The sequence below is a fragment of the Oryx dammah genome, unplaced genomic scaffold, assembly GCF_014754425.2.
Source record: "Oryx dammah isolate SB20612 unplaced genomic scaffold, SCBI_Odam_1.1 HiC_scaffold_26, whole genome shotgun sequence".
NCBI classification, from domain to species: Eukaryota; Metazoa; Chordata; class Mammalia; order Artiodactyla; family Bovidae; genus Oryx; species Oryx dammah.
Window position 1 is genome coordinate 66,316,960 of NW_024070210.1, and position 11,738 is coordinate 66,328,697.

General features: G+C 43.6%; 1 protein-coding gene across 2 annotated transcripts; it reads left to right on the forward strand.

Moving 5' to 3' along the window:
• The first annotated feature begins 1,235 nt into the window (after nucleotides 1-1,235).
• On the forward strand, nucleotides 1,236-10,967 carry CCDC32 (coiled-coil domain containing 32). Of its 2 annotated transcripts, none has more exons than XM_040226927.1 (4): nucleotides 1,236-1,365; nucleotides 2,810-3,065; nucleotides 6,351-6,507; nucleotides 9,995-10,967. In XM_040226927.1, the coding sequence occupies exons 2-4, from the start codon at nucleotides 2,822-2,824 to the stop codon at nucleotides 10,131-10,133; spliced, it is 540 nt and encodes a 179-aa protein (XP_040082861.1). In that variant the 5' UTR covers nucleotides 1,236-1,365; nucleotides 2,810-2,821; the 3' UTR covers nucleotides 10,134-10,967. The 2 variants fall into 2 exon arrangements, with proteins under 2 accessions (XP_040082861.1, XP_040082862.1); XM_040226928.1 differs by having other exon boundaries at nucleotides 1,271-1,538.
• The last annotated feature ends 771 nt before the right edge of the window (nucleotides 10,968-11,738 follow it).

The following is an 11,738-nucleotide window of genomic DNA, read 5'->3' on the forward strand; positions in this document are numbered from 1 at the left end:
CATTACTTTGCCGACTAAGATCCGTGTAGTCAAGGCTATGGTTTTTCCTGTGGTCATGTACGGATGTGAGATTTGGACTGTGAAGAAGGCTGAGCACCTAAGAATTGATGCTCTTGATCAATTGATGCTTTTTGGTGTTGGAGAAGACTCTTGAGAGTCCCTTGGACTGCAAGGAGATCCAACCAGTCCATTCTAAAGGAGATCAACCCTGGGATTTCTTTGGAAGGACTGATGCTAAAGCTGAAACTCCAGTACTTTGGCCACCTCATGCAAAGAGTTGACTCATTGGAAAAGACTCTGATGCTGGGAGGGATTGGGGGCAGGAGGAGAAGGGGACGACCGAGGATGAGATGGCTGGATGGCATCACTGACTCGATGGACCTGAGTCTGAGTGAACTCCGGGAGATGGTGATGGACAGGGAGGCCTGGCGTGCTGCGACTCATGGGGTCGCAAAGAGTCGGACACGACTGAGCGACTGAACTGAACTGAATCGACCCTGGAAATTGGAGATCAGGTTGGGAGGGTTATGTCTCAGCGAACCCCTGAAGGATATCAAAGGTCATCTTCTTTAAAACAAACAAACAAAGCCTTTCTGACACACACTTCCCGTGACCACTGGCTCCTTTATGTACTCTGGCCACATTTCCGTCATCTATAACTCTTTGCTGTGATTTGTAAACATGTCTGTCTCCATGGCGCTTCCTCCAAAACATGAAGCTGGGACCCATACCAAGTCTTACCTGTCTTGAATTCCCGCTTAACACAATGCCTGGAACACAGCAGAAGCTTGATGCCTATTGACTAAATCAATGTGGGAAAGCGTCATAACTGGTGAAAAGTACATGGATCTCCTGTGGGCGTAAGGAGAGTAATCGCCTCCATCCCCCATTCAAGGTGTATAAATTCTCTAATCTGCGTGTCGAAGGTCTGAAATTTTCGGGGACCAACACCAGTCCAGAGAACTGCTGAGGAGACTACCTTGCCAAGGGAACCAAGAATAGTCAAGGCCTTGGAAACTGGGCTTCCCTATCCGAGCAGGAATCACGTGGAAAGCGGCGTTCGCGAGGCTGGAACCCACCAAGGTGGAATCAACCTGGCCCCTTGGAAAACCCGGGCGGAGGGTATGTGCTCTACCGTATCCAGGCAACAACAGTCCCGCCCATCGTTTCCGAAGCGCTATGCGGCTCACTTCCTTACCCAGCTGAACTCCTCTCGACCAATCGACGCACAGAATATCTCCAGGTTGGGCGGTGGTTGGAGGACTCCCGGGATCCGTCACCTGGAGACTCCGCCTCCTTATTTCTTCCCTGCTGCCTGCAAAGAAACTGAGCCGAGCGTTTGCGGGCTGCTGGCAGGCGGTTGTGGTAAGGGGAAGAGGCGCAGGGTTGCGCAGAGTTTCTACCCCTGGCTCCGGCCGCATTCCGAGATATCGCAGAGGTGCCTGGGGGCCTGAGTCGTCCCGCCTTAGCCAGTCTTTGAGGCTGGAGTGATTGAGGCCCCGGCTCTGGACACGAGGGTTCTTTCTCCGCTCTGGACGGTACTTCCTAGTGGGGACAGGGGGACCGGGGCTCTGATGCTAGCAAAGTTTTGGTTTGGGTGGGTTCAAACGACTTCGGGATGGGAGTGGAGCCTCATTGTGACCCTTGGCATCAGTTCATACTGGGCCTCCGTCACATCTGGCCTTTTACTTCCGGGCCCTGCGCTTCCTGGGCTCTCGCTCCTGAAATCATTCAGATCTTTTCCTAAGCAGCCTACCTAATCTCAAAGGTCCCTCCTGAAAGGAGGTGTCAGTTCATCCTACCAGACTAGATAGTTATGAAAGCCCCCAGGGCTTTGTGGGTAGCTGTTCCCTCTCAGCTCTGCTCATGCTATTTTCAGCATAGTCACAAACAGGCTGAGTTTTATTGGGTAAAAACATGGCTTTTGGAGCGGCTGGGGTCTGGTTTCCAATCAAGGATTCACTCTATACCAGTAATGTGTCTTTGGCAAGTTATGCTTCTGATCCTCAGTTTTTTCATCTGTAAAATGATGAAAATGTCTAACTTTCTGTTTTGTTTTGTTTTTTTAAATAAGAACATGAAGCGTGTTCAAGCTCAGCTTCTCCATGTAATGAGCCCATGAGCTAGTACTCTGACAGGTTTCACCAAGCAGCATTTTTATTATCCTAGTGTACTGTATATGGAACTGTGCAGGACTTTTAGTCTGTGTCCTATTGAAAACAGAATTTAATTGGTTGAGGACAGAGTGGTCGCATCTTGGAGATCTTTGGAGGAAAGTGCAGGATGGTTGTCCTCACTGGAAATGTCCTAGAAATACCTCTATGTGTGTGCTTGCACATGTATAAAACATCCATAATGTACATTTACCATTTTAACCATTTTTAGATGTAATGTTCAGTGGCATTAACATTATCACACAACCATCACCACCATCCATTTCTAGAACTTCCCAAACTAAAACTCTGTAGCCATTAAACAATAACTCCCATTACCATCCCCATCCCAACCACCATTTTATTTTCTGTCACTGTGAGTTTGACTGCAGAGACCTCATGGAAATGGAATCATTCAGTCATTCAGTCTTTTGTGTCTGGCTTATAGAAATTCTATTTTAAAAGACCAACTTCATTATGAAAACAACCCAAGTGCAAAGCCAGAAAAGAAACCCAATTACCCCTTTGTCGTCTGTTTATCTATAACATAAGAATGTAATAGAAGACGTTTTAAATTTTGTTAGGAAAAACTAATTAAAAGGCTGTAACCTTCCTTCCCAAGTGAGTTCTTATTCACTTGAGGTTCTGTTTTTCAGCTCAGATTCCAAATGAAAATGTTTGAAAGCATTGACTCTACAACCACAAGATCTGGCCCAGATCTTTGGGGTGAAATCTGTTCCTGCTTGCCACATCCTGACCAAGAGGACAGTGCCAGCAATGCCTTCTCAGACTCCTTTATGGATTCTTACCCTGCAGGCACAGGCCAGAGGGAGGCCCCATACTTTGCTGCACAGCCAGCTGTAAAGCCTTGGGCTCCCTTGCAGGATTCAGAAGTGTATTTAGCATCTTTAGGTAAGTTAGATGGCTTTTTTGTTTGTTTGTTTAAATCTGAAGCTGGAGGTTTTAAGGAAGCATGTTGAAGTTCTGTTACATCAAATCTGGTTTTCTATTCTTAATTTTTCTTTTTGTCCTCACCACATGTATCTGTCAGATGTAATTCTACAGGGGGTTTCAGGTTGGTTATTGGGAAGGAGCCCCGTTTTCCCAGTATATCCCTTAAAATAGTCTTTGTCATCTCTGGCCTTTGTTTCATCTAAATTTTGCTTTATTTGTTGGCATTCTACAGAACACTCTTACCTACTCTTCAGTTCAGTTCAGTTCAGTTCAGTTGCTCAGTCGTGTCCAACTCTGCAACCCCATGAACTGCAGCACACCAGGCCTCCCTGTCCGTCACCAACTCCCAGAGTTCACTCAAACTCACGTCCATCAAGTCGGTGATGCCATCCAGCCATCTCATCCTCTGTCGTCCCCTTCTCCTCCTGCCCCCAATCCCTCCCAGCATCAGAGTCTTTTTCAATGAGTCAACTCTTCGCATGAGGCGGCCAAAGTGGCTCAAGTATTCAGGTTACCCAAAAGTATCAAACCTATACCTTCCTGAAAGAAAAAGGTCATGGCCCCAGAGCTCCATTTGGATTCCTGATGCTACAGTTTGAGAAACTGTTATATTTAATAGAATGATTGTTGGGATGGGAGTATATTGACAAAATGGGCTTCCCTGGTGGCTCAGTGGTAGAGAATCCGCCTACCAATGCAGGAGACTCAGGTTTGATCCTTGGATCAGGAACATCCCCTGGAGAAGGAAATGACAACCCAGTCTAGTATTCTGGCCTGGGAAATCCCATGGACAGAGGAGCCTGGTGCGATACAGTCCATGGGGTTGCAAGAGTTGGATACAACTTCCCGACTAAACAACATGTTAACATAAAGTTCATTCTTCCTCTTGTTAGCCATTTCACTTTAAAAATATTTCCTGAACACATCTTCACTTATCTTTATGGCCTTAAGTATTTAGAGAGACTCCTAACTCAGGAAAGAGATTCAGATTGTCCCTTGATAGGGGAAAGACAAATATCAGTCTTGAACAGGATCGCCAAACTTTAGAATTGTGTTATCCTATTTTATTAAACATCCATGAGACCCATCAACATATCACAGAGCCAAACCTGGGAATAATTATTTGCAGAAGGAAAGACAATTCTGGAAGAAGCTTTTGAGGAAGGATAGAAAGAAGAGTCAGAATAGGGTTTACATATTGCTAAGAAATGTCTTGGAAAAACAAAAGGCATTTGGTTAATGATGTGCAAGAAAAAATATGAGAAGAACACATGTGGAATGATGGCTAATGAGAAAGATGAGGGTGTAATGTGAAATTTGTTGGGAAGCCATCAGAAATAGGATAGTCATCCATGCAGTAATGGCCAAGAAGGTTAACAGTTCTGTTGTGGCAGTCAGAATCTGTCTTCAGTGATGGTAAGGAGAAGAAACAACAGTCTGAGGAAGCTGGAGAACCAGATCCTCTGGCTTGTTGGTGCTCTGTGTCCTGGGAAAAGAAGAATCTTTCATGGAATCAGTCATGTCTTTGACTGCTGAAGACTGGTTCAGAAAGTTAAAATTCCACTCATCTTTTCTAAAATCAGTTAACATGATGATTAAAATGTCCTTCCCTGAAGAAAGTAAGAGGCATTTCTGTTGCTTATGGCAGAGTCTGGGTGACAAGGGCAGGCAGGTTTGGAGGATGCAAGGGCGTCTGTTTCTGCCTGATCACACCTAACTAGGGACTCAGCACACAGAGAGAGGAAGACTTCTTCCAGCCCCAAGACCTCTTCCCACCTTGAAAAGGTCTAACAATATAAAGATTATTTTTATTGCCAAATAAACTTATATCAGAGAATGCACTAAGAGCAACAATTAAAAACTTTTAACCAATTCAGGGATTTCCCTGGTGGTCCAGTGGTTAAGATTCCATGCTTCCAATGCAGGGGGCATGGGTTCCATTCCTGGTCTGGCAACAAAATCCCACATTCCACAACTAGCCAAATAAATAAATTAAAATATTAAAAAAAAAAACTTTTAACCAATTCAGTGTGAGATGTACATAATCCTTTTCACATCCTCCTGGAGAGAAAAAACTCCTCAAATATTTAACATTTATCAATGTAGGTTTTTTTTTTTCTCACATGGTGAGCTTTTGGTGGTAACTTATAGCACCAAAAGGTATTTGTTTTGATAAGTGGGTTCAAGTTGATGTGGCTTGCTTAGAAATGAAAACCAGATTGCAAATCATAAAGTTTCTATTGGTCCTGGGCTTGTTATCCACCTATCCCTTCCAGAAAGCCATCATTTACCCATTTATTATAGTTGGAGGCAAGACTAAATTAAGGCAGAAGACAAATGGTGATACCCTTTCTTGGATTCTTGATTCTTAAATATTTATTTATTTGACTGCACCAGGTCTAAGTGAGGCACCCAGGATCTTTGATCTTAGTTGCACCATGTAGGATCTAGTTCTCTGACTAAAGATTCGGCCTGGACCACCTACATTGGGAGCTTGGATCCTTAGCCACTGGAGCACCAGAGAAGTCCCTCTTTCTTGTGTTCTTACTTAAACTGCAAAGTGGAACTAAACATATATTGTCAGGAAACCATATGGACTGCTCTCACAGGGATTATAAGATGTTTGTTTTTATTAAGCCTCCAACATTCAGGCCACAAGTAGAACAACTTTCAGAAAAAACTGTTAGGTGATTCGTTCTCTTTAATCAAGACTTTAATCACACATAGTGATCTTAAAGGTCTCTTATTATTGTGTTCTCATCAAGTTAATTTTAGTGTCTAATGAACCATTGAATCTCTCTCCATTTTCTCTGATTCTTTCTCATGAGGTTTGAAAACCACTTTATGACACTGTTACCAAAAAACAACACCCAACCATTTACTCTTCAGAAAAACTATTTTCAGGAGTTGAAAAAAGACGACAGTATACACATCACACGCCAGGGAAAACAAGCTTTCCTTAGAGAGATACCTGCTGAGATTCTGTGATTTCAAAGAAGATATGCCATCAGTTTATTTATGAGAATCTATAGTTTTCCTTTTTCTGGAGTTAAACATTTGTTTGATACAATGTAGAGTGAAGATGTTGTGAAGGAAAAAGAAAAATGTACGTTTGTGCTTAAAAAAATGAGAGCAATGTGCTTGTACTCATCAATAAGAATTTTTCAGTTGGCATTTTGCATTTTAGATTACTTTTGTTCCATATTCAAGTTCCTTGTTAAGCTCAACTTCCTCTCTCTTTAGAGAAGAAACTGAGAAGAATCAAAGGTTTAAATCAGGAAGTGACTTCCAAGGACATGCTTCGAACCCTGGCCCAAGCAAAGAAGGAATGCTGGGACCGGTTCCTCCAGGAGAAATTAGCATCTGAGTTCTTTGTGGATGGACTTGATTCTGATGAGAGGTAATTGATTCCTAGTCCTGCTCCACGTGATAGTCTGTTTCACCAAAAGCATTTCTCTTCCTCTAAAGAAGTCAGAGAGAGTGACATCTGAGTCCAGATATAAGTTGATATCAACAGCAGCTTTTCTGAGATAAATATCATCCTTTTTAAGGTTGCTTTATTTGCTCTTAGTCCAGTGGCAGATTTTTGAGAAAGGATATTTTTGCCAAAAAGCAAATACCCCATCTACATCTTGATCACAGGTTGAACAGAGTTGAGAATAAACCACTGTCTTCATTTTTAAGTACACACTGCACTTGAGAAACTAGTCATCAGTCAACAACTGGAACTGTCTTCTTACCTATGAGTCTCCACTGCCTTACAGAGTTTCTGTCATACTATAGACACTCAAATTTGTGTAGCACAAATGGATGAAATTCTTAAGCATCTCTGGTGTGAAGGGACTGGGCTTGATGTCATGGGCACGAGGGGGAGATGTAACGACGTTCTAGACCCTTCTTTTGGTCCTCAGAACTAGTCTGGGGAGAGAAGAATATATATGAAGACATACCTAAGAAAACGAGGCAGCATAAGAGCCAGATGAGCAGAAGTGACAATGTGCTTTAAGAATTGAAAGACCATTGAGCTCCCTCTGGGCTCTAGTTTTGTACCAAAGGGAAACAGTATCTTCAGGTGGGCCAGATACAGAAAGGAGGAGAGGGCATTCTGTTACAAACAGCAGGATGATGCTTGACACTGGGCACAGGAGTTCTGCCACTTACTGGGTGAGTAACCCTTGTGTGCCTCAGCTTCCTGCTCTGTGAAGCAGGAGTAATAGCTCTTACTGCATAAGGTTGTTATGAGCCTTAAATGAGTTACTGTGTATGAAGCACTTAGAACTTGTGCCTGGCACAGGGTCAAGCAAAGTGTTTAGTTCAGTTGCTCAGTTGTGTCCGACTCTTTGCGATCCCATGAATCGCAGCACGCCAGGCCTCCCTGTCCATCACCAACTCCCGGAGTTCACTTAGACTCACGTCCATCAAGTCAGTGATGCCATCCAGCCATCTCATCCTCAGTCGTCCCCTTCTTCTCCTGCCTCCAGTCCCTCCCAGCATCAGAGTCTTTTCCAATGAGTCAACTCTTCACATGAGGTGGCCAAAGTACTGCAGTTTCAGCTTCAGCATCATTCCCTCCAAAGAAATCCCAGGGCTGATCTCTTTCAGAATGGACTGGTTGGATCTCCTTGCAGTCCAAGGGACTCTCAAGACAAAGTGTTAGCTATTCCTAATATTATTCTTCCTAACAGAGTTTTAGAATTCACTAAGAAATTATTCAAAATGAAAATCAATGAGGAAAATAAAAACCTGAATTTTAACACAAGGTTTTAGGGGACTATGATTTAACCTAAGTTTACAACCTGTCATTAACATTGATTTTCAGAGTCCCATGGTATCAGATGGATACTGCTGCTGAAATCATGGAAATAGAACTTCACAGTTACATTTTATTTTTAACTTGCAAAGTATTTTCACTTACATTATCTCAAATACTCAAGGTGGCCCCAGATCCTTCAGAAATCAGGATGGCATCTAAGATCAGGCCAGCCACCTTCCAAGGGTTCAGAAAATAATATAAAATTTACTCTTTTCTTTTCCCAGTAAATTGACCCAAACACAAAAGATGAAGACACACTGATTCCTGAGCCACTAATAATTTGGTATTATATTCTCTCCCCACTAATATTAATATTTCCTTCCTCTCCAGTTCTGAGAAACAAAGACAACTTTCTTTTGCATAATTCTCAAATAGGAATTCTTTTTCTCTGAAATCCGATCAGCACCAAGACTCAAGTTCATGTTTCTGTGTATTTATTAATATATGAAATAATGTGATTTCCCTTCCTTGTAGAAATAACTGGAACCATTTTATGAAATGTGTGGTAGATGAAGATTAAATACCCACATTGCATTGCCCTGAGCCTACATCTTTGGGAATGCTTCTTTCTGTTCAGAACAAGCACAGGAAACAGATATGCATTTGGTTTTAAACCTAAAAGTGTATGTTTTAAGCACAGGCCATTTTGTAGTGGAATTGTGTGTTTCTTCACATATGTGAAGACCAGATAGGTGACCCCTCCTCATCGAATGCTTTTGGCAAGGGAGCAGTGGGCTGGGAAATCTTACTGTCCACAACAGGACTCCCTCATTGTAGGTGTCTGAAGTCTGCTGGTTACGGCCTTATTTTTTGGCATATGACTTTTTGCTGTTGAAGAGCATAGAATGAGCTTTCCACGATTTCTAGTCATTTGTATTGTATTGTGTCTGTCTAATACCTTTAGGGGAGGATCCTGGATGCTCAAGGAAGGTAGGCAGGGATACCTCCCCCTCTCCACTGTGTTGTGCTTGGTCGCTCAATCATGTCTGACTCTTTGCGACCCCATAAACTGTAGCCTGGCAGGCTTCTCTGTCCATGGGATTGATTTTCCAGGCAAGAATACTGGAGTGGGTTGCCATGCCCTCCTCTAGGGCATCTTCGCAATCCAGGAATCAAACCCAGGTCTCCTGCATTGCAGGTGGATTTTTTACCATCTGAGCCACCAGAGAAGCCCAAGAATACTGGAGTGGATAACCTACCCCTTCTCCATCTTCCCAACCCAGGAGTCAAACCAGGGTCTCCCACATTGCAGGTAGATTCTTTACCAGCTGAGCTACCAGGGAAGCCCTCCTCCTTCCCACAGATCCAAAGAAAAAAAGCCCCCTGGCATAGTGGCCATTCCTTTGTGGGGGACATTGCTACTCAGATGTTTCCATCTTGGCATCCTGCTATAGAATGAACTAAATAAACAAAAACACCCAAAAAAACCACACTTAGTGCAACTAAGTGCTGTAAGTATAATTGAGCTTCAGACTACTTCAGGTATCAGAGATACCAAGATGCTCAGGTTTCTGCCTTACTAATACAGAAGACATAAGAGACGTGGGTTCAATCCCTGGGTTGGGAAGATGCCCTGGAGAAGGGCATGGCAACCCACTCTAGTATTCTTGCCTGGAAAATCCCCATGGACAGAGGAGCCTGGTGGGCTACAGTCCATGGGGTCACAAAGAGTTGGACGCAACTGAAGCAACTTAACATGCAGTAATTTGGTATTTATTTGAAATGTTTCCTCCCCTTGAAAATTTCTCTTCTCTCCAGTTTGGAGGAAAAAAGACCAGACAGGCATAGGCTCTTCAGCTGTTCTCATCAAGTCTTCAGAAACTGCATTTGAAGGGGGCCTAGTGCTGCTTATTGCCCAAGTGCCCACTAGGGGGTAAATTATACCATGGAGCTGCTAGGATGCACAGCTGTCAGAGGAGCTGTTGTGCCCCACACCCTGTGTTAGCAGTGAAAAACAACTGTAGGAAGAAATTGGTGGTGGGTGGGAAGGCAGTCTTGGAGTATCTGAGATAATCATTAAGTAATTAGTCAGTGAAGTCTGATGCAGTCACACTTTCCTCCTCTTCTTTCCTAGCACCTTGGAACATTTCAAGAGGTGGCTCCAGCCAGATAAGGTAGCCATCAGTACAGAGGAGGTCCAGTATCTGATTCCTCCAGAGTCACAGGTTGAGAAGCCAGCGCCCGGGGACGAGCCAACAGCAGCAGAACAATAAATTACACACATACACGCTCAGCAGCTGTCTTGAGTCCAGAGGGAACAGCGGAGCACTCATTGGCAGTGACGGCGGCAGCAAGGAGGTATCTAGGGAGGGAAAAAGCCCAGCCTTCCACTCCACGAAGCATGAAGCCACAGCCCCCTGAGGATTTGCCAGGGTCTGGCATGTGTGAATGTCTTGAGTAAAGTGCCTGACCCAGTGTGCACTGGATCAAAGTACCACCTTACTCTGTGTCTCACAGCTTGTCTGAGCTCTGTTGCTGCAGGTGAGAAGTCTGCTAAGAACCTAGTAAAGGACAAAGCGTGAAGGTATTTGGAAAAACCGATGCCCTTGTGTATAACGCATAAATTAAATGAGCTGTACTTTTTCTTGCCTCTTTTGAATGTTCCCGCCCATGTTCCAAGTGTTCCATTGGTAAACTGTCAGGGGTGTGTAGGGTCAAAGAAAGTGAAGTCTGCCTCCTTGAATCCAAGCTCCAGCTGGGGCTTCTCTGCCAACTCTGTAATAAATATAGGGACTTTAGGAAATTTGTTTCTTGTGGGGAAAATGAACGAAAATGTTCATGAATGAATGAAAATGTTGGTGTCTCTGTGTATACATGTATATATATTTTTAATCTCATGCATGGTTTCTCCCCTAACTTCCTCTGATGCTTAAAAAGAGCCAGGTTCCAAATTAGAATGTAAATATGGTGTTGGTATTTGAAACCGCTCCTGAATAATTCCACGCCTGCTCCTTGTGGCTGCTTTCCTAGCTGAGCCTGTGCTTCCTTCCTTGTTTATGGTGTTCTTGTTCAGTTTGTATCGCCCACATAAAACTCTTCTCATCAGACTAGCCATGTGTGTGGTGTTATTAACCCAATTCCTCCCAGAGAGGTGCTTCCAGGCAGTGAGGAGTTAAAGACAAACACACGTCAGGGCAGGAGAGCTGATAACCTCTGCCAGATTACTGTTTTTTTTTTTTAAGGTTTGTTTACTTATTTATTTATGGCTGTGCTGGGTCTTCGTTGCTGCGAGCGGGCTTTCTCTGGTTGCAGAGAAGAGGCCGCCTCTCTAGTCTCAGTGCGTGGGCTTCCCTTTGCAGTTGCTTCTCCTGTGGGGCAGGCTCTAGGTCACGTGAGCTTCAGTAGTTGTGGCGTATGGGCTTAGTTGCCCCTGGGCATGTAGGGTCTTCCCACAGTAGGGATCGAACTGGTGTCCCCTGTATTGGCAGGCAGATTCTCAACCATTGGACCACCAGGGAAGATTCCTTTTTTAATACGTGCCCTCTGACAAGCCAGACTTCGGTGCTATGAGGGTAGGAGCTCTGGGGTTAGGGCTCCAATGGAGCTTCTTTTTGGGTAGTAGGTTCCAAATCCCTAATGATAAACAGGTAGCCATAAAAATATCCAGCGAACATTTGCTCATTTCTAAATCAAGTAGATTTAGAAATTTTGCCTTGTCCAAAAGGATGGGAACCAACCAGGTTATATGAATATTTTTGTCATAATTTCCTGATTTATTTTCTGTTTTTTGTTTTTTTGGTTTTTTTTTTTTGCCATTGACTGCTGGTGTTAACTTTATTCCTACTGCCTTTTATTAGTAGGATGTCTTTGATAAAGTG

Bases quoted from the DNA above. Each gene is read 5' to 3' on its own strand.
- CCDC32 (XM_040226927.1), top strand. From the start codon at position 2,822: ATGAAAATGTTTGAAAGCATTGACTCTACAACCACAAGATCTGGCCCA. The intron at 3,066-6,350 runs GTAAGTTAGATG...CTCTCTCTTTAG, and splicing joins AGTGTATTTAGCATCTTTAG to AGAAGAAACTGAGAAGAATC. The intron at 6,508-9,994 runs GTAATTGATTCC...CTTCTTTCCTAG, and splicing joins GGACTTGATTCTGATGAGAG to CACCTTGGAACATTTCAAGA.